The sequence below is a fragment of the Bombus affinis genome, chromosome 8 (genome assembly GCF_024516045.1).
Source record: "Bombus affinis isolate iyBomAffi1 chromosome 8, iyBomAffi1.2, whole genome shotgun sequence".
Lineage (NCBI taxonomy): Eukaryota > Metazoa > Arthropoda > Insecta > Hymenoptera > Apidae > Bombus > Bombus affinis.
In genome coordinates, this window is record NC_066351.1 from 12,429,838 (window position 1) to 12,453,726 (window position 23,889).

The 23,889-nt window shown below is 48.6% G+C and overlaps 1 protein-coding gene across 1 annotated transcript in view; it reads right to left on the reverse strand.

Annotated features, from left to right (window-relative positions):
- Nucleotides 1-23,889, reverse strand: part of LOC126919197 (cadherin-related tumor suppressor) — a 65,259-nt gene that overhangs the window by 6,164 nt on the left and 35,206 nt on the right. The window contains exons 2-14 of the mRNA XM_050728001.1: nt 13,507-13,887; nt 10,863-11,099; nt 8,632-9,021; nt 7,955-8,368; nt 7,363-7,695; nt 7,083-7,260; nt 4,449-4,629; nt 4,088-4,341; nt 3,458-3,888; nt 2,849-3,193; nt 2,433-2,762; nt 1,235-2,350; nt 31-1,146 (exon numbers count right to left, since the gene is read on the reverse strand). Coding sequence (XP_050583958.1) covers nt 31-1,146; nt 1,235-2,350; nt 2,433-2,762; nt 2,849-3,193; nt 3,458-3,888; nt 4,088-4,341; nt 4,449-4,629; nt 7,083-7,260; nt 7,363-7,695; nt 7,955-8,368; nt 8,632-9,021; nt 10,863-11,099; nt 13,507-13,887 — 5,706 coding nt within the window. The remainder of the gene's footprint in view (nt 1-30; nt 1,147-1,234; nt 2,351-2,432; nt 2,763-2,848; nt 3,194-3,457; nt 3,889-4,087; nt 4,342-4,448; nt 4,630-7,082; nt 7,261-7,362; nt 7,696-7,954; nt 8,369-8,631; nt 9,022-10,862; nt 11,100-13,506; nt 13,888-23,889) is intronic.

A 23,889-nucleotide genomic window follows, 5' to 3' on the forward strand; every position in this document is an offset into this window, starting at 1 on the left:
ATATTTGTTCGTTAGAAAATCTCTACTAACCACAAGATCCAACTGAGGCATAGCTTCTCTGTCCAAGCTTCTCGTAGTTTTCAATACCCCGGTATGCTTGTCCAAGGTAACCATATCGCTCTGTCTTCCACCAACCAACTTGTATGTAAAAGGCGCCCCATTCGGTGGTAGATCAGGATCAGTGGCGCTCAGTGTCATCACGATCGTTCCAGCTGGTTCATTCTCGTTCACGTAGCCCACCACCTCCGGTGGATCGAAGATAGGACCGTTATCGTTGATGTCCAAAAGTTCGATGTGAATAGCCGCGGTGCCGGTTTGCGGCGGAGACCCGGTATCGATGGCACCAATCGTTAAATCGTAAATCGGTATCGTTTCTCGGTCCAGTTGTTTGGCAGTTTCTATATCTCCGGTCTGCGGGTCCACCTTGAACGCTTGGCCCAGATTTCCGCTGATGATCGAGTAGGAGAACTGATTGTTCTGCGGCTTTATATCCTTGTCGACCGCTCTAACGGTCAAAACTCGCGTTCCGTGCGTCGCACCTTCGGACACGGTAGCGTCGTAGGTACTCTGCAGGAACTCCGGAGGATCGTTTCCATCTTGAATCGAGACTATAACCTGAGCTTCGTCCGTGTCGTTGCCACGAATTCCACCACCGTTTTTCGTCATCACGGTTAACACCACTCTGTTCTGCGTTTCACGGTCTAATCTTCGCGAGACACGAATTATTCCGGTCTCGGAGCCGATCGAGAAGCCGCGGTCGTTGGACGAGCCGACGAACAGATAGTAGACTCTTCCATCTTCGCCCGCGTCCTGATCGGTTGCCTGAACCAGGCCCACGGACGTGCCAACTTCCGCGCTTTCCGACACGTCCATGTGGAACACCGGTTGAATGAACTTGGGATAGTATTCGTTCACGCCTGTGATGTGTACGAGAACCGTGGTGAAGCCGACCATTTGCGGATTGGAGTCCGGATTGGCGGCGACTATGTCCAACGTGTACTCGTTGGCCTCCTCGTAGTCGAAACTGATCAAAGAAGCGATCTCGCCGGTATCCTCGCGAATACGAAAGTGATCCTTGCCAGTTCCTCCGAGAATTTTGTACTGGATCACGGCGTACTTGGGCGAGTCGATGTCTCGGGCGATCACCTGCGATTAAAGAGTATCGTAAATGGGATTTAAAGCAAGAAATTATAATTTCAAGCGAAAAGAACATGGGATAAATTTAAGAATATACCTTATAAACGAAACTATCCGGCGGAGAATTTTCAGGCAAGTAGGCTTCGTAAATGCTCTGATTAAACGTCGGTGGATTGTCGTTGATATCGGAGACGTTCACTGTCAATATGGCAACGGCTTGCTTCGGTTCGAATCCCAGGTCCGTGGCGGTGATGTTCAATTTATACTCTTGCACCAGATCGTAATCCAGAGGCTCGAGTATGGTTACCGCGCCGGTGATCGAGTGCACGAAGAACTCGTTCTTTTCGTTTCCAGCCGATATTTTGTATCTGATCATTCCGTTCGGCCCGTCATCGCCGTCGGTGGCACTGACCGTTAGGATGGTGGTGTTGACAGGTTCGTTTTCCGGAACTCTCACCTGATGGCTAACAGCGGCGAACGTGGGAGCGTGTTTGTTCTCTCCGGATATGACCAAGGTCAACGAGACCTCGTCCTTCTGCGGTGGCACGCCTTTGTCGATCGCTTGAACCTTCAACAAGAAGGTGGTTCTCACTGGCACGTTGGACAACGTATTTCGAACGTACACCCATCCGGATTTCTCGTCGATTGAAAAGTATTCTGACCCGTTAACGTTCGTCATGAAGTAACTGATCTCCGCGTTCACGCCGAAGTCGGCATCGTCTTTCGCCATCAATTGCACCACCCTCTTGCCGACTCCGTAATTTTCTGGCACAGGATAGAGATAAGATCTCTGGTCGAATCTCGGCGCGTTGTTGTTCGCGTCCACTACGTTCACGTAAACCACTGTCTTCGACGACAGCGGAGGTTTCCCGTTGTCGGTAGCTACGACCGTCAACGAGTATAGGTTTTCCGGCGAAGACGGCCGATGAGTGTGTTTGTACTTGAGAGTCTTCTTGCTGAAAACGTCACCGGTGGCTGGATCAACGGTGAAAAGGTCGGACGGTTGCAACAAGCTGTAGGATATCACGGAGTTCGGACCTTGTTTATCGCGATCGATCGCGGTGACTTGGCCAACGTGCGCAACAGGCGGTTGTAGCTCGGGGAAATGAAAGTGATACGATTCTTCGTCGAATTCCGGAGGGTTGTCGTTCTGATCTTGGATGGTAATGGTAAGGGCGGTTGCTGCTTGCCAAGCACCGTCTGCTGCCACCAACTGTAACAATACGAACGATCGATTAATGGAAATTGTGCGATGGACGAAGGCTCGTTTCCTACGTTCGTTGATCGGTGCGAACCTTTAACAGATATTCGTCCTGTTCTTCTCTATCCAAGTGCCCATTCACGGTAACATTACCGCTAAGAGCGTCCATGGCGAACTTCTCGCCGGGATTTTCCGTGAACCTGTAGGTGACGTTAGCGTTTTGACCGATGTCCAGGTCGCTGCTCGTGATTCTTATGACGAACGTGCCGATCTCCGCGTTCTCCGTGACGTTCACGCTGAATAGTCGAGTGAATTGCGGGGGATTGTCGTTTTTGTCCAATACGGTGAGCAAGACAGTCGCGGTGCCTGTGAGCGACGGCTGTCCTTGATCCCGTGCTTCTACGATCAACTCGTAAGAAGCGATCTAAAACGAAAGACACTCTTTCGTTTTTCCTTTCCTGGCAAATTGGCTTTAAGTTTGCTCGATATTTTCAAATAACCGATACTCACCTCCTCGCGGTCCAGTTTCGCGTTCGTGCTAATCTCTCCTGTATCGGAATCGATGACGAAAGTCTCGGTGAAATCGTTGACCAGATAATAGGACACTTGCCCGTTCTCGCCAGAATCACGATCGTTCGCCGAGACTTTGTTGACGAAGAGAGGCGGGTACTCGTCCTCGGGAACCGTAGCGTTGTAAATGGCCGCCTCCATTATCGGTGCATTATCATTGGCGTCCGTAACATTCACGAGCAATTGCACAACGCTCCTGAGAGCCGGAGTGTCCGAATCACGAACCTCTACCCAGGCTTCGTAGAACGGCGCGGTTTCGTAATCGAATCCAGACGCGACTAACACCTAAACGAAACGACCCATCGTTTTACCTTTCATCGAGCGTAATCGTCGAGAACGATCTATAATTCGTTTCCAATTCGCGCAGAGTTACAAAGGTCGGAAAATATCCCGATCTATAATTCTGCACCATCTGTCGTATGGAAATCTGCTTTATTTAACAAAATATTGGGAGAAATATCGATGGCGATGGCGCGAATTTCATGGTGTACGGAGCGCGATACGAATAATGAGAAAAGATACAAATCGAATTGCACAGCGAATACGAACCTCTCCTGTGTGAGGATCGATCTTGAGCGCGTCGCCGACGTTCCCGCCAGCCATTCCATAGACCAGATTGCTGGCGGTTCCAACTTTCGGCGTGGTCGCGCTCAATTTCGTGATCACCCGACCCTCTGGAACGTCTTCCGGTAACGTGAACCTGGTGCTAATGGTGGACCGAAAGCTGGGAAACAGTTGCCTCTCCCACAGATGTATCACCAAGTCGGCGGTGACCGTTTGCGGTTTGACGCCGCAATCGGACGCTTGGATTTGCAATTGGTAGGTGGTTTCGTCATTGGCCAATTCCTGTGTCGTCCTTATCACTCCGCTGTTCGGATCGATCACGAACTTCTCCGCATCGATTCCCTGGAGACGATACACGATCCGGGAATTCTCTCCGTCGTCGTCGTCCACCGCTTTCGCGCCGAACACGAAATCCCCTTTAAAGGAAATTAGGTGTATTTAGCGATGTTGCGTACCAGCTACGCTAGCTTCACGAGCCTCTGTTATTCAGGTGTTACTTAACGCGTTCAGGCTCGCGTTCAAGTTCTCGAATGACGGGTTAGCCAGTTACAAACTTGTCGCGTTTCTCATTTTTACTTTTCCTTTACGTTCATTTGCCGATGATAAATCCTTTACCTGGTTTGGTTGCACCCGGCACGTAGGCCGTGTATCTTGGACTAGAAAATCTAGGGGCATTGTCGTTCACGTCCTTCACGAAGATCGTCAGATTGACGGCGGAGGCCTGAGGTTCCGTGGGACTCGAATCTTGAGCGACCAAAGTCAAATGGTAGACGGCGGTTTGTTCTCGATCGAGCGGTACCACCGTTAACACTTCTCCAGTTTCGGGTTCCACGGTGAAACGTTCCGAATTTTCTCCCAGCAAACTGTACCTGATGATAGGAAAGATTCGATATTTACGACGAGTTTAGAAAGATCGTGATTATTTTCCCTTTTTTCCCTTTTTTCTTTTTGCAAATCGTACGTATCGCGAATGTACCTGATTTTGGCGTTGAGGCCCTCGTCTTTGTCCGTAGCGTGAGGTTTGGTGACCCACGTTCCGGAAGCCAGGTTTTCGGTAACCGTTGCCCTGTATTCCTGCCTGGTGAATTCCGGAATGTGATCGTTGACATCGAGCACGACGATTCTAACGATGCCCGATCCAGTCAAAGGCGGAGAACCTGTAAAACAGGTTCGGTAATCGTAGATTGATCGTTCTATGATTACGCGAATAGATTTGGTCGAGCCAACGTGTACAAACAACGCGACCTCAAACGCGAAAACGTGTCGTTTCTCTTTTTCAAACTTTCCTCATCCGCGATTTCTTTCTCTTTCAATCGTTCTTTCCGATTTATCCATGCGATTATTCGCGAATATTCTTCTGTTTTTTTTCCTTCAGATGGAAAGGTTTCGCACGAGATAGTCGATATTAGCGGGAGGTGTTCGAACGATTCGATCGTCAAACGTTGAGTAAGACAAATTGTGATTTCACAAAGTATCGAACGGCCGGGGTACCGGCGAGTTAATTGCGCCGCCTAAAACAGGCCATTATTCTCCGGGGGACCCGATTTCTCTGATTGCAGCAGGTACATTGTACGCGTCGGCGTGGCCCTGGGCCACGCGCCTCTATAAGCGTATATCGTTCAATCACGTGGACCTCTCACGGGGAGGGTTACGGGCACAACAATTGCAAAGCACAATGGTGTGGTCCACCATAGGCGGTGTTCGCCTGGTGGGCAATCCGACAGAAATATACTGACTTACACTAGGAGCGTATGCCGCTTGTTCGTCTGCTTAATTGATGGGGACAAGAAGCAACAGCCCCCCTTGGCCGCCCCCTCTCGTTCACCCTCTGTCTCTTTCTTTTCACATTCGTCCCGTGTTATTAGGCGCGTGTATACGCAGTATAGTTTGGGATAAGAAGAGGCGAGAAAACGCGAGATCCCGACCGAAAGATCTTCTTGTCCGTCGTTCGCGTCGCTATCTTCGATTCGCCTGTTACGAGCCATTAGTATCATTCGTTCCCCTTTCGCGTTACTTCCTTGCAACTTCTCGTCGATGGTCTCGCCTCGAGTGCCCCTTTTTCATCCGGATGACACGAAACGTAACGCGGAGTAAGGTGGATACCTGGCATCGTGGTCAACCGTGCTAGGGTCACCCGTTTCCGAGCGGACACGGTTGGCATAAGCGCTATAGGTGGCGGATACACGCGACAGCCATGACGTACGAATAAAATAGGAGTATAATGCGCGTGCTCGAGCAGGATCTCGAGAGATGCGCGTTTGGCTGCGAAGAGACGGTCCAAAAGATCCAACAAACGAAAGCGGGTGGGGTGAAGAGGAGCATTAAGAGTAGGAGGAGGTGGTGGCGGTGAAGGTGGAGGTGGAGGCGGAGATGGAGAGAAGAGAGCGAGAGCGAGAAAGAGAAAGAGAGAGAGAGAGAGAGAGTGAAAGAAGGGAAAACGAAGAGAGGGTAGGGAGAAGGAGAGTGCAGCGTGGAGGCAGAGGAAGGCATTTGAGAGCGATTATCATAATCGCGCGTCATAACTCTGCAGGCTTGTCTACCTCGGCGGGGACCGATTGGGCCATCGGCCCCCGATGGCTGGTCGAAGGGGGCGGGCGAGGGGCACCCTCGAATGGGACTACTGGCTTCGTCAGAGGAACGAACGATAAAAAAGATTTCGCCGAGGAACTGCCCACCGCTTAAAGAATCTCATCGAACAACCCACAAATTTATATCCAATTTGTATATTACCGCTCATTACTTAAAACCATGCCGTATATCGTCTATTGTTTTGTCTATTCGTCGAACGAGCAGCAAAGGACAAGGGGGAGGGGGTGACATTTTCTCGTCTTAGGAGGCGCGCGACACGACCGTTTGTGCAATCTCGACGCGACGGTTCGAGTTGGGAGAATTTATAGATGGAAAAATAAATTCATGCAACGATCGGTCTGGCGAATCGCCACGCGTATCGTCCTATACGTACATTGTCTTTGACATTTGATGACATTTCGTTCGTTGCGTCGACGGAATGGGACGACAACAATTTGTACACGGCTTCCTACATTTGTCAATGCAGTCGGACGAATTTATAGTTGCCTGTATACTTCTTATTACGGGAGTTGAACAGCTCGAGAAGCAGGTCTTTTCAACGTTAAAATCGACTTCTCCTATTCGTCTTTTTCCTTTTTTTCTTTTCTTTTTTCTTTATTTATTTCTTCTTCTTCGATTCACCGCGGCTTTTTTAGAAGTGCCAAACCCAATATAATTAAGTCCTTTGTTCGTGCTAATTCGCAACCAGTTTACATAGAACCTAAGACCGGTTACTAAGGTGGCCGGAAAAATATTCTCTCCGAAGAATACTGACTACCCTTTCAATGCCGTCTCTTTGTGCACATCCTACCAGGTATATACCTATTTAGCTGTTCCCCTAAGGTACGCTTGCAAGGAATCTACTGGGAATACCTTCTACCCGCGATTTCTTTATCCTTTATTCCCTTGCACGCGTGTTTGCTCTCCCGTTGTCCTTTCCTCTCCTCCTCTTTCTTTTACTTTGTTTATGCAATTATAAATTAGCCTTTGACGCTACGTTTAAGGAAAGATCTCAGTCGTGAGAATTATTTAACCAACTTACCGGTATCCATGGCCACTAACGTCAGAGTGTACTCCGCCACCAGTTCTCTGTCGAGGGGTCGAAGCAGAAAAATGTCGCCGGTACTCGCGTTTATTCGAAACAAGTCCGTGTCGCCTTCCTTCAAAAAGTATCTCACTTGGTCGTTGTAAGGTGGAGTATCCGCGTCGTAAGCTTTCACCTGAGACCGACAGATCGAACGATTTTTTCATTTTCCACGTTGGAACGTTCGGAAACGGTTTCGATCGCGGCCGAGCGATTACGAACCGTTTCGTCAAATTACCTGTATCACGAATCCGCCCCCAGGTGGTACCATATTCTCCATAACGTGGGCCAAATAGGGCGAATCCAAGAAAACCGGCGCATTGTCATTTATATCGATGACAGTGATGGTGACCTGAGCGGTATCGCCCCGTGGTGTTTCGCCTACTTCCGAGGCACAATCCTCACCCCTTATCGTCAAATAGTATCTGGATTTTCGTTCGAAGTTGAGATTCTTCGCCACTCTGATCACACCGCCGTCCTCGGAAATGGTGAAATCCCTGTTATCGTCTCCCATCGCGATACTGTATCTCACCCTTCCATTCGCACCCTCGTCGCGATCCATCGCCGATACCTAAAATTGAAATTAACCGGCTCGCATCGATCGGAACGAAATAAAAGTATCAACGCCTTTTAACGCTGGTTAAGCGTTCTTCAGGACTTTGCTTCACGCTTCAGTTGCAGCGCCTCTTGCCCAAGAACATACTCGTTGCGACTTTAATTAGCGTGACGTAACTGCTCGTGTAATCTCGATTTTATGGTGACTCTTCGCGCAGTGAAACCGCATTCGCAGATATATTTACGAGGGAAAAGGAAATACGAAAAATGCTAACCTGCAGCACACTAGCTCCGATACTGGCGTTCTCGGCAACAGTGGCTGAGTACTGTCTCGGATCGAACACCGGCGAATTGTCGTTCTCGTCGAGGACCGTGACAGTGACTGCGGTCGAGGACGATCTCGGTGGTTCACCGCGGTCTTTCGCGGTTACTTCCAAGGTGTAGTTTGACCTTAATTCGCGATCCAACGAGCCAGATACGCGCAATAGTCCATCTACGGGACCAACGGTGAAGGGAAGCGTCGTGTCCTCGAGGGAGTACTCCACGTATCCGTTCCGTCCTTCGTCCCTGTCCACTGCCTTAATGGCCATCACTACCGTGTTGCTCGGCGCGTTCTCTATTATCGAAATCTTCGTCGGCGATATGAACTCCGGCGACATGTCGTTTACGTCCAGCAACACCACGGTCACCTATCGATCGAATAACGTTCACGATTAAGTCTCTATCGAAATTTTCTTCACCGTATTATTCACCGACAAAATTCCTTTCGTTCTAACAGTATTTTTCGCCAAAATTATATCAGGTATAGTTTGCGGTCGAAAAAAATTCTTCCAAGTTAAAGGTAGAAACTAAGCGAATTATCGTTAGAAATACGATAGCTGGGTTGGATGGTGAATCGTGATCGATAGCGCGAGACTGGAATTATAGTTCGTTACAGAAGATGCGGACAAACCTGTACGGTGGAAGACAAAGGCAGAGCAGGTGGCAAAGGGCTATCGGTGGCGCTGAGGATCAAATTGTAAAGTGGCTTTTGTTCTCTGTCGAGTAACTTCCGAGTGAAAAGGGTGCCGTTTGGTGCCACTCCGAAGTCACCGTTCTCGTCACCGCCGGCGACAGCGTAAATTACCCTGCCGTTATCTCCGGAGTCCAGATCCTGGGCGGCCACGGATAGGATCGGTGTGCCGATCGTCGTATTCTCGACGATATCCGCGGCGTGCGGACCCGCCTCGAAGATCGGCGCGTTGTCGTTCAAGTCGACGACGTTGCAGTAGACCGTCACCGTCGAGGAAAGCGCCGGGATGCCGCCGTCTGTCGCTTGGACTACCAAAATGTAGTGCTGCACCTGTCGAACGATCAAACTTGCTGTTTTCTTAACTAGTCAACGAACGAGTCTTTCGCTGCTCGTGGGAAATACATTCGCGACGATAATAAAAACATACGAACGACCAACAACGGATATAAAAATGAAAGTGACACCGGCAACGACTGCCGAACAGTGTATAGTCGAAAATGGTCGTTTAACGCGAACGACTTAATCGTCGAAAAAGGAAAGTAAAAAGTAGTCGGTCATTTCGAAGAACAGTTGTTTCGAACGATGTTTTAAAAGAGAGGGGGCAACTTTTTGTTCGCATTAGACATGCTCTTCGCTTGCATCGGGTTCTCTTACGGAGAGGCGCCTAACAATTTTGCAAAGACTAATACGAGTTTCGTGGAAGCAACGTGCTGTTTCTTCGTTTCCGATGCGCTCCGATCTTCCCGGCTCTGTTGTAAAGCGCTTTCGCAAGCGCTCCAACGATCCCGCCCAATATATCTGGAAACGAATTACGATGATGAAAGGTTCTATAAACTACCCTCTTCTTCTATGCACCGTTTGCGTTCTTCTGTCCGCTTCTCATCGAAACTCTATATTAGACCATTTCGTATAGAGAGCGCGGCCGTATAACACGTACAAGCGAGTGATTCATTATGAACACATAAGAGCAGAATATGCAATGAAATTTGTTCATCGAAAGTTTAGTCTTCGAGAGAATCAAGTTTGATAATTTATCAAACATACTCGAACGTGGTTAATTCTGGACTAGACTAGAATAATCGAATAATAAGCGGGTTGTTCTACGTGCGAAGATGAATCGAAAATTGTATCTCAAGGTGCTTTGTTTCTGAGAAAGAGAACTTTGAATCATACGCGTGTACTATATCTATATTTATTCGCTTGAAAATGAAGCCTGGAGCGGAAAAATTATATTCCACGTTTTCCACTTATCTTTACACGTAGAACAACCTTCTGTCGATCATTTAGTACTTTCCAGTCCGGAATTAACCACGTTCGAGTATGAACCGGTAAATTTTCAAACCGCATTTCCTGTACACGTTATTCAGCCGCGTTCTGTACGTACAAGGTAAAGTGTCGTACGCGTTTGTCGTTTACGTCTAGCGATTACGTACAATTTCGTTAATTCTTGTTCTTCGAACTCTCGTTTCGCTCTACGAAAGGATGTGACTTTTCGAAAGAAAACGTTTCGTTGGTATCGTAAAGGCGCAAAATTCCAGTTACAAAGGGAAGAAAGAAACGACGGCGATTTACAGATCACAGCGTACGCTTTCAACGGTTGAAAACGAAAATTGTGGGTGACGACGTTGGACAAAATGAAATTTATGCGCGCGTCTCGAAATAAGTATGGCTTGTCTCCGAAGCGTAACCATCGGACAGTTGAAAACGTCCGTTGATCGATCTGTCCGACTGTTAACGCTAAACCCTAAATTCTAGCGTAGCCTTTTAGCCGAAAGCTGATATAATAGGCGCGTTCGAGGTTAAACGTAGAGGCGTGTTCATGGTTATAATCGTTGCCCCGGGCTGCTATGCGTTTCACGGTATGTGGATCTCTCGCGTGGACGCGTCGATCGGTGACGTGTTAGGAAAATCCGCGAATTCTGAATGGAAAAGAGTACGTTGTGGGTCGGGAACGATGCGTAACTCGCGTTTAGAATTTAAACGAAACGCATCATCGATGTCGTCTCTTCCGACTCTGGCGAACGCCGATGAAACGTCGATTTCCCAATAGCAAGCGCATCGGATGTTTTAAGTTGGAAGACGAAAGCGACGTATCGCGTGTGAACCGTGCTCCTAAATCGTTTTACACGCTTTCTAAAGATCGATTTCCAGGGATCGATGATCGTACGAACCTGTTCGTAGTCAAGGCTGGCCGTCAACGTGAACACGCCGGTGCTAGGATTCAGAGAAAAAACGTCGTTGGCCCAGTCGGAAATCAGAGTGTAGCTGAGTTGACTGTTGGGCCCGTTGGCGTCTGCGTCAGTGGCGACGACCTGACCTATTCGGCTGCCCCTTGGCACGTTCTCCGGCACGTCGAACGAATACGCCGTGCTCTGGAACGTCGGTGCATTGTCGTTGGTGTCGGTCACCTGTAAAATCGAACGACACTCTGGTTTCGTTGGCTCGTTTCACAAAATCCTCGGGCACCTGTTCCACGGTGTTAACGTCGAGTTACATCGGAACAGGATAGAAGAATCGATTTTTTTAGGCTCCTGATGAGAGACACCCGTTCCATATATTTTTAGTAGGTAGTCGAAGTAGGTGCGCGTAAAGGTAGGAAAGAATAATCGATGTTATTCTTGATCATACTCGATTCATGCTGTTGGAAGAGCTGCCGGCTGCCCGATCAAGAGAAGAAGAAAGGTAACGGGTCAGGATAAACAATTCAGAATCGGAGCTAACGCTTCCTGTTCTCTTTCGATTGTACTCGACGTCGTTCCTGAATAAACATATTTCAATCAAAGCTCGAGACAAGCGGTCGTGCTCGCGGAGCTCGGTTCACCTTCGAACCGCCGCCGGTTTGCGCTTCGAAGAAAGTTTCCTGTTGTTTTTACAGTGGCGATGAATCGTGGAACGGGCTCCGCGAGGAATTTCAAGAATGTTTTTCCAGAGGGAGATTCTACGGAGGCTCGATTCGTCGATAGCGTAGCGCGATCAAACGGCGAACGTTAGCTTATAATATATCGGCGGATGGTTTCGTTTTAGAATCGGACAAGCGTTTGGCGCGTAACGTAAGAAAGCGTAACGTAAGTGTGCTGGATCTGCAACGACCAAACTGTACACAACTTGCAATCGTATCTTGCTGGTCCGCGAAACGAGTTCGATGTTCGAAGGTAGAACGAGGAGAATCGCAGGATGGTTGGAATTTTTCGCGCTAACAGCCCTCCGTAGTGGAAGTCGCGCCTCGTTCTCGCCGCGAATAATTCTGTTCGAATAGGACGGCTCGAGAGGATGATCTCGATCCCGGTCGGAAGTCAGGGTGCGAGCCCGGTGAATAGGTTTCCAGCGTCGAGAAGGATCGACACGCGGTGGCGGTATAAAGGAATCAAGCGGAGGTGGGCACGGTTTGATTAAGGAGGGTTCGGAGACGTTTGCAAAAAGTGACGGTTACCCCGAGACACGTTGGATGACGAGGGGAGAACCGAGAGCAGAGTAGAGACCGCGGTGACCAACGGTGGAAGGAGGAAGAGGAAGGAAAGGAAGATGGATACGAAGAGAGGAAGAGGGAAGAGGAGGGAAGACGAGGGCGAAAGGGAAGAAGCGACGGCGAAGGAGACGGGAGGGAAAAGAGAGAAGGAGGGAAGATGGAAGAAGACGGGGCGAAGGGAGGAGGTCGAAGGAGAGAAACTCTTGTGCGAGGTCGAGCGAGGAGAAGAGGAGAGAGGATATAAGGGGCCAGAAGAGGCAGATTCCGCAACTGTCGGCAGCGGGCCTCTTTCATGGAGCCCCAAAGAGCCGAGCTATGATCGGGACTGGCATTCCTTTTGCCTTTAAGAGACCCGGATAGAATAGCGGACGGCGGGCAGCGAGAACCTTAAAAGAATTCCAGCCATTGCACGTCATAAGGATAATTTTTGCGATTGTCTCCGAGGGATCCTTGGCTGGCCTGTGGCCAACTCCTTCCCGCTACCACCGCCATCTTCTTTCCATCTTCGTTAAACATCCCGGTCGCCCTTCTTCGCCTTTTTTATCGCCGCCAATCGTTTTGCTTGGCCACCGTAATGAATTATAAGACGAAACGCACGGAAACCGAGCGATTCCACGGGCTTCGAGAAATCGAGTCTTCGCCCTTGAGTACCAGCGCGTAATCTGCTTTCTCTTCTCGATCGATCCCGAGTATCAAACTGGTTGCTACCGTCGACCGATAGGTCGTAAGGAATTTGGAAATTTTCATCGATTTCACCGAATCTCCCGTATTCTCGTCGTTTCCGTCTCTTCGCGGTACGCGATGTCCCATCCTGTACGATAATGTCATTTCGAGCAATAGGCGCGTCTCTTTCTCAGCATCGATATATCGCGAATCACGCCGATTGATCCCGTAATGATGAATAGTGGTTGAATAACGGGACAGTGGGTCGCACAATGATCAAGGTAACAGTAGCATCCCCGTATAATTGCAGGATAATAATCAGCGTGCAACGGGACTCGATGGAGGACTCCATCGATACGCGACCGGATCCCTTCCTCGTGCGCGCTCCTTCTCTTCTTACCTCGTCCTTTTTCTTTATCTCCTGTCTTTGCTTCCTCCTTTTTTCTTTTTTTGTTCTTTCAAACGAACGCTCATCGTCCTCGTTTCATTTCCGATCAACTTTTCGTAACTTTTCGTATCGGACCAAATCGTTAATCGTTGGAAGGACACGACGCGACGCTTCGATTTAACCGAGCCCCATGAGTAATTGCATCAAAAAATCCGGCAAAGGTTTCTAATTAGAAGCACGATCGCTGGATAAAAAATTATGTCGAGTCAAGGGGATGATATATGGAAACGAAACGTACCTGAATGGTTAACGCGATGTCTGTGTGTTGCAATCCATCATCGGCTCGAACTTTCAGGACATACTTTTCTCTGGTCTCTCTGTCGAGAGCCTCGGCGAGTGTCAGTTGTCCCGTGGTCGGATGAAGTCTGAACTGACATTGGCTTTCGTCTTGGAGCTCGTGTTGGCTGGCCGGGTAGAAGCCAAGAGCGGTGCCAGGACCTGGATCGGGCCGATGATTCGGTACCAGGGTATAAGTCAAGGTTCCGATCGTATCCGGATCGTACGCTTTCAGGACCGTGACAACGGTGTTAGGCGGCGCCTCCTCGGAGATTTTGAATTTCCAGGTGCCGGTTCCCCAGGTCGGTGCCACGTCATTCTTGTCTAGAACCGTCACGCGAACCTGTAATTAAAAATTTTTGTTCGATCCTAAGAATTGCTCGTAATTACACGCTGTGTCTGGTAAGCAATAGAGAAGCGTATGATTTCGGGTTAAAAGTCGTTCGCAGCTCCGTCTTGTCGAGCATTATTTTTATTCGATCATCGGTCGGTTAATTAATTACGGAACGATATTGAAAAGAAGTTACGCGTCGTCGGTACCGAGCGCCAAACAATTAAGAGTTTCTAATTAATAGTGTCTTGGATGCGATTCCTCGCGTGTTAACGATAAATCGAAAAAAGTACAAATATAAAAGTGAGAGAGAGAGGGAGAGAGATTGTCTGGAAGTTTTGTCAGTCGCCAGGATATAATTATGTGCAATCAATATAAATCTACGAGCCGTTGTTGCGGCGGAGTCACGGTATGCATGCGAAGAATCGTGAGAAAGTTAGTTTTTCGATCCAACTTGTGCATGTCTCATTTCATTAAATTCTCAGTCACGTCAGCGGCCAAGGTTTATGTGACTACCAGAAGCCAGTGTATCGAAACGACTCGATGCTCGAAGGAACAACGATGGTACTATTGGAAAAGCATCGCGCTAGCGATGGTAACATCTTTTCGATCGAGGAACGAACGGTGGTCGGTCTTGCGGCCGTGGAAAGATTTATTCGAGTAACCGTACGAAACTTTATATTCTACGCTAGAAACTTTGAACGTAATCGGATCGCGTTGCGCGTGGCATAGAAAATCGCTACCGAGACGTTAGAACTTTCTTTTTTGTTATCTCTTTTTCGTTTCGTATTGGAATTTTCGTTTTACAAACGAAATCGAAGAACCACGAAAGACGAAACTCGACGAAGAAACGACGACGTGTACATCTATTTTCTCATTCCGTTGGCGATCGATTTCTTCATAACAGACGCGATCTTGCTACGTCGAAGAATACTAAATATGGAAGCACGTAGATGATCTTTCAAGCTTATGTAATCCCTGGTTGGAACGCATCGATCTTCCTGGTAATTAGTCGGAGTTCGGCCGTCATTGACAAAGTGCGTGCCATCGATTATTGGCCTAAAATGTTTAGGCGTGCCAGAACGTACGTATTTCGAGATGACGAAACAATAGTCGGTCGCTGGCTCTCGCAACGTTTAAACGGCCGATTTCAGCGTGACACGCGTATGAATAAATTTGACTTTTTAATTATTTTCCAGTGCCGGATCTTGTAGCTGCCTCCTTTAAGTAGCTCGAACACGAATACAATTAATCGTTACGACCGGCCAGGCTGTGTGTCCGTTTGTCATTAAAATTCAAAGGTGAGACGACATCGAAGTTTCGCGTCGCTTATTGGCACAGATCGAAAATACCGATATTCTTCCATCCACCGTTTCTAATGGTGGCTGTGTTCCACGTGAATACGCAGGAACACGAAAACGCTAAATTTATGCAAAATCCCTTGGAACAGCGGCTACCTCCGAGACAGCATGAGACTCCAGCAGGCCGCAGCGGTGTCGCTAATTACGTTTCTACCTATCCACAGCTTTAGGCTAAACGGCCGAAGCCTGTCCTAAGGCATAGTTCGCACGATCTTTTAGATAGGTTATCTCGTGTACAGCGTTAAATTCGGTAGCGTTTCGATAATCTTGAAGAGGAAGAAATTACCCACGAAATTCGTAGGTATCGACTCGGTGGACGATCGATAAGGAACTTCGAAGTCAAAGAAAATTCCAAATTTCTCGATCGCTTTGCGAAACCTTTCTATTTAGAATGATCGTCGACGAGAAGATCAGACGAACGGTCAAAGGCATCGGTTAAAGTTTCGAGTTTTCATGGATCGAGTTTTGCTCGGATCGCGAGAGTGTCGGCAAGCCGGTTGCTTAGGTATTTCTCGACTCGTCCCGACCTCTGTCTATTGGCTCGTTAAGGGGATCGATGCAAGGAAGTGGAATCTCGCGACGTTCGTAGAAACAATATCCGTGGATGGTCGCGTCATCGTCACGATCGGAAAACAAGGATACGCGAACGGCAACAATAAGCAGACAAATCAGTGCGGTCATATAGCTGTCTCGGATAGAATATTCCTTCTTCTTTGCTGGTCGCGGCCGAGAGGAGAGAGGGATGAGGTATATGGGCGGTAAGAAACGCCCGGAGAGCATTCGGAGTGCAAGGAAAGATGGTATCTGCGTCAGCGCGGTCGGGGATCAGCGGATCGGATCGAGTCGCTCAGCGGGGGTTTCTTTGGGTCATGCACGAAGTGAGTCCCATTCTTCTGTTGCCCCCTTCACCCTGCCCTGCCCCACGCCTCCTCTCCTCTCATCTTCTTCTTCTTCTTCTTCTTCTTCTTTTCTTCCTTCTCCTCCTTATTCTCCTTCTTCTTTTCGTCTTCTTCTACTTCTTCGACGTTTGTCCTTCTCCTGATCGTCGTCATCGTCGTCGTTGCCGTCGTCGTCATCGTCGTCTCTGTCTCTCCTTTCTTTCTTTCTTTCTTCGTTTCTGGCTACTCTCGCTCTCCCTTTTTCTTCCTCGCACGCTTCTGTCTTTTCTCAGGCCGGTGCTCCGTGCGAGTCTCTCTATCGCCTCTCTTTGTTCGGCTTCGAGCCGATACCAAGACGCTCACGGTTCTCTCTTCTCTACCTCTCTACCTCGTTGTCCCTTTTACCGAACGGGGTCCTATGGGTTCTCTATGAGGGGTCGAACCACTGACATCGGCCGATTAATAACGTATCTTCGTGGGGGCCCCCATAGACCACGACGGTAACGACGACGACGACGACGACGAACGTACGAGCAAGAGGAGAACGACGAAGCTAGGAACGAAGGTGGATTGGAAACTCACGGAATTCTGTATACCCATCGGGGACAATAAGATATATATCTATTAATAATTCCACCCGTGCTGTCCTATGTTTCTTCTTTTTTAACTTTTTTCTTTCGGTCCGCATCGCGATAGTCTGACGGGATAGAGATATTTAGTAAATGGAGGCGCATTAGCTCGATCGTTTGCATCCGCTCCTCTATTTTTATCGGCCGAGATTCGGGTCCTTGTGCGTCGAATTTTATCGCGACCAGCGCGGCGTTTCTTTCCTCTTCTTTTCTTTTCTTTTTTCGTCTCTTTTGACAACAGACCATCCAATTTTTTCCTCGTTTTTTTAACTCGAAGAAATTCAACGTCGTAACAGTTTTAACGCCGAAGGATACGATCGGAATCACAGAAGGAGAAGAAGATTGTTTAACCGGCGAGTTTCTCGTGTATAGGTTGTTTAGCGAACGATGTCCCTATACGAGTGGCACAAGCCGCGAGACTTCTCCGTTCGGTTAATAACGCTTCTTCGAATGAATTCCCATAGGGTACGGGTAAGTTAAAGGGTAGGCTGTAATTCCGTCTAGCGGCTGGAGACAATAAGATATATATCTACGGTTCTTACGACTAATAGCTTTGTTTTCTCTCGAGTGGCACGACACCGAACGGTCCGTCCGTGGACGGGCTTGACTTCGCCGTAGATATGTCTACGTCAAAGCAGCCTCGCCGATGAATACTCGCGCTTACGTTCGAGTTAAGTTGTCTTTCGATCATTTATAACTTTCTGTCGCGCCGAATGCAAACGCGCCCCGTTGTAGAGCGCGCAGTGCCATATGAAATATGGTGGAAAAATAATCCGAAAAAAGACAGCGGTCGAGTGTGCCGCGGCCGGTAAGCAGACGAGTAAACATAAATTAACGAGTGACGTTCCATAAATAATCGGTCAAAGAAACGGGAAATATCTCGGAGGGAATTCACCGATCGGACGGACAAAAGTCTCGCTGGTGTCGCGTTCCAAGCCAATCGAAAAAGAATCGCCGCGCTCTAAAATAACTAGCAACGGCACTCGCCCTCGCCTACCGATGTTTAATTAAAACGATGCGAGCTCGCGTGAAAGCCGGTTGCCACCGCGTAACAGCGAGCTTTGTCACCGTTCGACCTCATCGGACAAGTTGCGAGCGATAATCGCCGGGGGAAAAGTTAAAAAGCACTTGCAATTCCGATAAACGCTATTAAACGTAATCACCGGTATTCCCGTCCTTGATCTTGCGCCGTTAATATTTCACGCGAGGCTAAGATTTTCGCTCGTAATTTTCCGACGGTGAAATTAAGCCGGCCGTGGCCGGGGCACGAGCGTAATAAAATACAACGATGATCGGCGGACAACAACGTAACGCGTATTAATGAGCATTCTTTATGCACGGACGGCTCCAGATCGCGGCTGCTTCTCTTATGTAACCGTCCGCGCAACCAGTTACACACTTGGTCCGTGTTGTAAGTATGTATCTTTATTACGAGTGATATGTTAGTTGGCATACGGCGCGCGGGCGATCGCGCCAGCTTTTCGCATACTGCGAGCCATCGTGAAAGGAATTCTACGCGAAACCCGTTCAACTCTACGTATATGTTTATATATACGAATATTATATGGATATATATAGATGTATATATATCTAAGAGTATATATCTATATATGTATACAAGATTCAAGATATATCGAGTTACCGTACGATTAACTCGCGAGTGGTGACGTTAAATTCTGTCGCGACACTCTCTGCTCCGTGATAAACATACTAATTTATGTCGGGACATAATAAGGTCGACATAGTAAACATATTAAATTAGGAAATTCAAGTAGCCCTACCAGCGTTCGTTACACGCACACACGCACAAATACGAATAAGTCGATCTTCTGTCTCTTTTCTCTTTCTTTTTCCCTCATTTATTTTTCACCTGTTGCTCGTTTCACGATTCTTCAACGACGCGCGAGAGCGTCGAGTTTTTCTCTATCGTTGCTCTCGGTGGTTCCCTTGGCGACGTGTTTTCAACGCGGTAGACTGCAAGTAGACGCGAGCAGGCAAAGAAACTGCAGTTGAAACGCGAATTACCGATGGTCACGGCAGCGATCGGCAGCGACCCAGCAGTTTTCCCGGATAACGAGCGGATCGGTTACAGTATGGAAATTGGACTCGATCGATCGTAAAAGTGTCATGCCCGGTTCGCGTCACGTTTCCCCTCCTCCAGAGACTATCGCCGCGTAGAGAACGTAGAGAATCGATGCACCTTGCCGAGGTGCGCATATGACGCTACGACGAGCTACAACGTTTTTTCCCCCATCGAACTCGACGACGCGATTAAAACGAAAAAGCGAGCGAGCGAACAGAAAAGACAAGAAGGTTGGCAAAAAGGGGGAGAAAAGTACGTAGAGAAGAAAGGGAAAAGATGGGACGTAGAAGGGAGGAATAAAAAAAAGGGAGCCGGGTATCGAACACCATCGAGGAGAAGCCATGGAAGTTTCTATTGCGGTCACTGGCTTTCTGCAACAGGTTCGCTTTGTTTTTCTGCCCCGTCGTTCATCCCCTACGAGAGAGAGAGGCCCTCTCCTGGACTTTCGTTCGATGGGCCAAGAAGACAGGCAAAAGATATTGAATTTATACCGGGAGACGTGGCCTCATGCGAGATGGTACAGACCGCAGCTTGCGGGTTAAGTGTCCGTTACAAGAGGAATATGTCACGGAAAATGGCCGTGAACAGATCGGTGGTTCGTCTTCTTTTCTCTTCTTTTTATGGTTTCTCTTTTAACCCACATAGACGCGCCGCCAACAATGTTCCAAGAGACGTACATTTTGCGTCAACTCTAGATAGAACAACGTTTATCGGGAGCATACGGTCGCGTTCAACTACTCTTTCGTGTATTACGAACGTACCGCTAGGTTCGTTAGGCTATCCATATACCGATACGTAAATAGGTACGTTTCGAATTTTCTTGTGTCGAGCGCACGATGCATTCATCGATAGGATCGTTGCCGCGGGACCGCCGAGTAAAGACAGTTGGCCGGATAAATTAGCGAAATGCATATAGATTTTTAAGATATCCGGGTACCGTTATGCCGGGCTAAACATTCTCGTTTATCTTACGGAGATACAGGCGTATTATAAGTCGAGGAGCAAGTAAGAATGCGATCCACATACTTTTGTAAACGCTTTCGTGAAAGGAGGAAGCGTGATAAATGGAGTGATCAGCGGATCCTAGGAACACCGTTGATTTCCGCTTATTTCACTGGTATATCGAACGTAGGTATCTCGCTATTGTCAGGTTAATATTCGAAGGATCCCTTTTCTTCTTCTACTTTTTTCTTTTTTTTTCTTTGAGAAATGTCCAACGTACACGCCAAATCCTAATTTAGCGACGATTATTTCCCTCCTACTCTGTGTCTCGGCGTATCTCCGTCGAGGACAGAGAGAGAGAGAGAGAGAGAGAGAGAGAGAGAGAGAGAGAGAGAGAGAGAGAGAGAGAGAGAGAGAGAGGGGAAAAGAGAGAAACGTCGGTCAGGCAGGTGTTCTTTGTGCAAGATCCGTCAGAGCGTCGTGATGGATCATCCTTTTCAAAATCCTCGGCCGATTTATATTTTTATTTCGTGGCTTCGCAGAATTCGTTAAAATTATATTACAATACAGCTCAAACGAAGAGTAATGAATACCGTTGCCCCGGAACGATAAATGCGCGTCACGATGATCGAGACGTTAAAAAGAGTAAGGAAAGAGAAAAAGGTCAAGAGGAACGGGGAAAGATGAAAAAGAATTCGTTTCCACCCGAAGGAAATGATAATCATATTTTACGAAAATGCAAGAAAGAGAAAAGAGAGTCGGTGAGGAAGGTGGCGCGGCAAGTAAAAAATTATCCCGTCACGTTCCGTTTCCCTTGACACTTTGAATCTTCTTGCTGCAACCACCCAGAGCGTCGAATAAATAAAGCGATCATCGCACGTTCGCGATTTGTTCGATGTTTGGCCGTGGACCAGAGGAAATTAACGAACTGCGCCTAATAGCGGAGCACTAACGTTCTCCACCTTTGGCCAAATTCAAATCGAATCGGATGGGACGGAAGCAAGGAACAGCGAACGACGAACAGAGCAGCAGTGGAAGGTAGGAGGTGGCGGAGGAGGGAATGAAAGGGGAAGTGGAAAAGGACGAGAAAAGGCGAAGCAGCGATCCGTCCGCGTGGCGGCGGACGGAAGGAAAAGAAAGAAGCATGGCAAAAGCGAAAGGCAAGATGAAGGAAGACGGAGGAACGGCGATGAGAACGGCGAAAAAAAGGTGGCGCAAGATAAGTGGTGTGACGTGCGTGGAAGTAGAATAACGAGAGAAAAAGAGATAAGGGAGAAAAAGATGACGAGGTGGAGATTGTCTGCCGAAGAAACCTCTAACAACCTATGATCACGTTATTAATTGAAAGAGGACCGCCGATGCTACCGGTTACGCCACCGACTTTACGTGCCGTCTTATGGCCATGCGGCACCGGCACGGGCCCATTTTTTAACCAAAACATTCTCGTCGATACATAAAATCTTGACCAACTGCCAAGCCTCTGTAAAGCTTCCGTAATTCCAGATAACCGAGAGCTCCGTAACGACACTCTGTCTCGTTCCGTAGCCTACGGTGTCGGCTTTGACTTTAATTTCCCTCTTTCCATCCAACGACGTCGTTTTATCAGACGTCGCTACGTAATTAGAACGCGTCTAATCCGACGCGTCGTATTCACCGCGACGCGTTCGGATCGGCCAGATGAAGTTCCGCTGGAATCGGTAAGATCGCGTGGAGGACGTTGCTCGTCAATTCCGATTCCGATTCTCGTGATCGACGTTGACCGACATTTTCCACGAGGCGGTCCGCTTTCGACCGACGATCCCCTGTCCCCTCGAATCCTCGTCTCCTCGTGCAGCCGGAGCTGGTCGATTTATTTTAATCGTTGCGACCGCGACAACGTCGGAGAACCGCACGATTCCGCGCGATTTACCTCTTAATCCGTGCGGAATGATAGTTCCGAGCGTGTCGCCACGATTTCCTTTAATTTGCCCAATTTCGTGCTCGTCGTCGGACGATATCGGAATCGACATCGACGTGGACACGGATCGGCGAACGAAATAGCGACGATAAATCGTGGCAAATAGAAGGAGAGGGAGGAGATGGCGAGAAGCAAGACGGCTTCTTCGACCGGGTGGGCTCGTCGATATCGTCGAGCTTCCACGGAGAGAAAGTCGCGTCAATTATACGGGGACGTGGCTTATGGCAACGGTACTACGTGTCTCTCTTTCGTGAGTTCCTCGCCGTGTACGCTTTACTTACGTGGGATACGACACACTCTGTTCGTGCCAACGAAAGAGAAAGGGCCATTCCGCACAAAGGGTTGCAGCCTGTCTTTTTTTTTTTACCTTATTTTCCTCCCCTTTCTCTCCTTCTCCCCTTTCTCTTTCTCTCGCTCGTTGCACACCTCTCTCCTCTCAGGGTCCCTTTATCATTCCTCCTTTCTTTCTTGCGGGCTCGTTCTGTCGCGCGCGCGCGCGCGCGATATCTCCTTGTCGCTGGGCGAGAGAGTAAGAGAAAGAAGCAAGGCGGGAGGGCGATGGTGGAGAATAAAAAGTACGCGCCGGTCGAACAACTCTTGCACGACAGTCACGAGTGTAGGTACGTATGCGTATATGAGCGTGCAGGCGCGTAGAACACGTTCCTCTCCCCAGAGGGGAAAGGGTAGTAGTTATCGGAAAAATGCCTGGTATGCGAGCTGTCACTTTTTCGTTGGCGGTTACTTTTCTTTTTTCCGGATCTGTTGGTTTTTCGATCGCGCAGCCCGCGGATCGGTCTTCGCTACTCTTCCAATATTCGTTGCCTTCGTATCGACTCGCCGTTCCACGAAACTCTCTGTCGTCTCTCTTTCGATCGTAAAGCGGCCGATTCGCGCCGCGGTTGACGCGCGAATCAGACGCCGTTTCGAATCGACGTTTCTTCAGCCACGTTGAACTTTCGAAGGAAGAGGGAGAGACGATCGGCGTACCGTATTGTTCTCGTCGTCTGATAAGTCTGGCCGCGCGAAGACGATCACCGCTGCCCGAGCGGTTTCGCGGCTACGCCCTTGTAATACGTACAGCACGTACAACAGTACGTACCGGCCGCTACGTTTCTCGCATTCGGCCGGAGGCCGTGGGCTGCGCGATAATGCACCGACATGCACATTCCTCGATTTTCTGCGTCTCCAATAACGTGGGTAGCCTGCCTTATATTTGCGTCTGCGACCCGCCACGTGTCCCGACCCTCTCGGTTCGAGCTTTACGCGCGGAGTAAAATGCTCGCTCGCCTAACGATCTATGGTTTAACCGATTTTTCTACTTCCCTCCGTTAATTTCCCTTTGTAGTTATCTCTCCCGCGCGGAACCATCACATACAACTTTATCTTTCTCCGGATCGAGAATACCATTCGATCGAGACAATAATTCCGATCGGTTTCGCGATTGCTCCTTCTCCGAATCGTTACTACCACTGTGACCTAAAAGCGAAGCCCGTTATTCACATTTGGCAAATGGTTGGTCGATTACGCGATACCTTGATCAGGATCGAATGTCTGTGTCGCTGTGCAACAAGCGCTATCGAAACGGTATTAGTCGCGCTATCGTTTCCAATCTCGCAAACCTTGACCATAAACTATAAACTAACGAATTCACGACACCCGGTACACGCATAGGGCAAGTTAAAAGTGAACGTCACGCTCAAATAGATAGGCGTATTAACGTTAATAAATTGTTGGAAAAGGTTAACTGAAATTCCGGGAAATACGTCGAATAATTCGGTATCGCGTTATCGAGTACGGAATTATCGCGTGCCTTATCGCCAGTCTCGCCGTTCCGATTGCGCAATCGTTCGCTTAACTACCTCTCTAACCGATCGCTCTACGTCAACCGGTACGCACGATAATCCCGGAATTTCTTTCTCTTTGCGCCAGCTATATTTAGAACGCTGGTTCGCTGAAACACGCGCACATTTCCATGTTCTCTTCCATTATTCCGTTTCTCTCGGCGGCTCGCCACGGCTCGCAGATATTACAAATTCATTGGATCGTAGAACAGATCGGGTTACTTTCACGATTAGGTACGAGCCTGAAAGGCAGAGCAAACGAGGTAATCCGGTGGATTTCGAAAATGTGCGCCAGATGCTGGCGAAGCTCCTTCTCTCTCTTG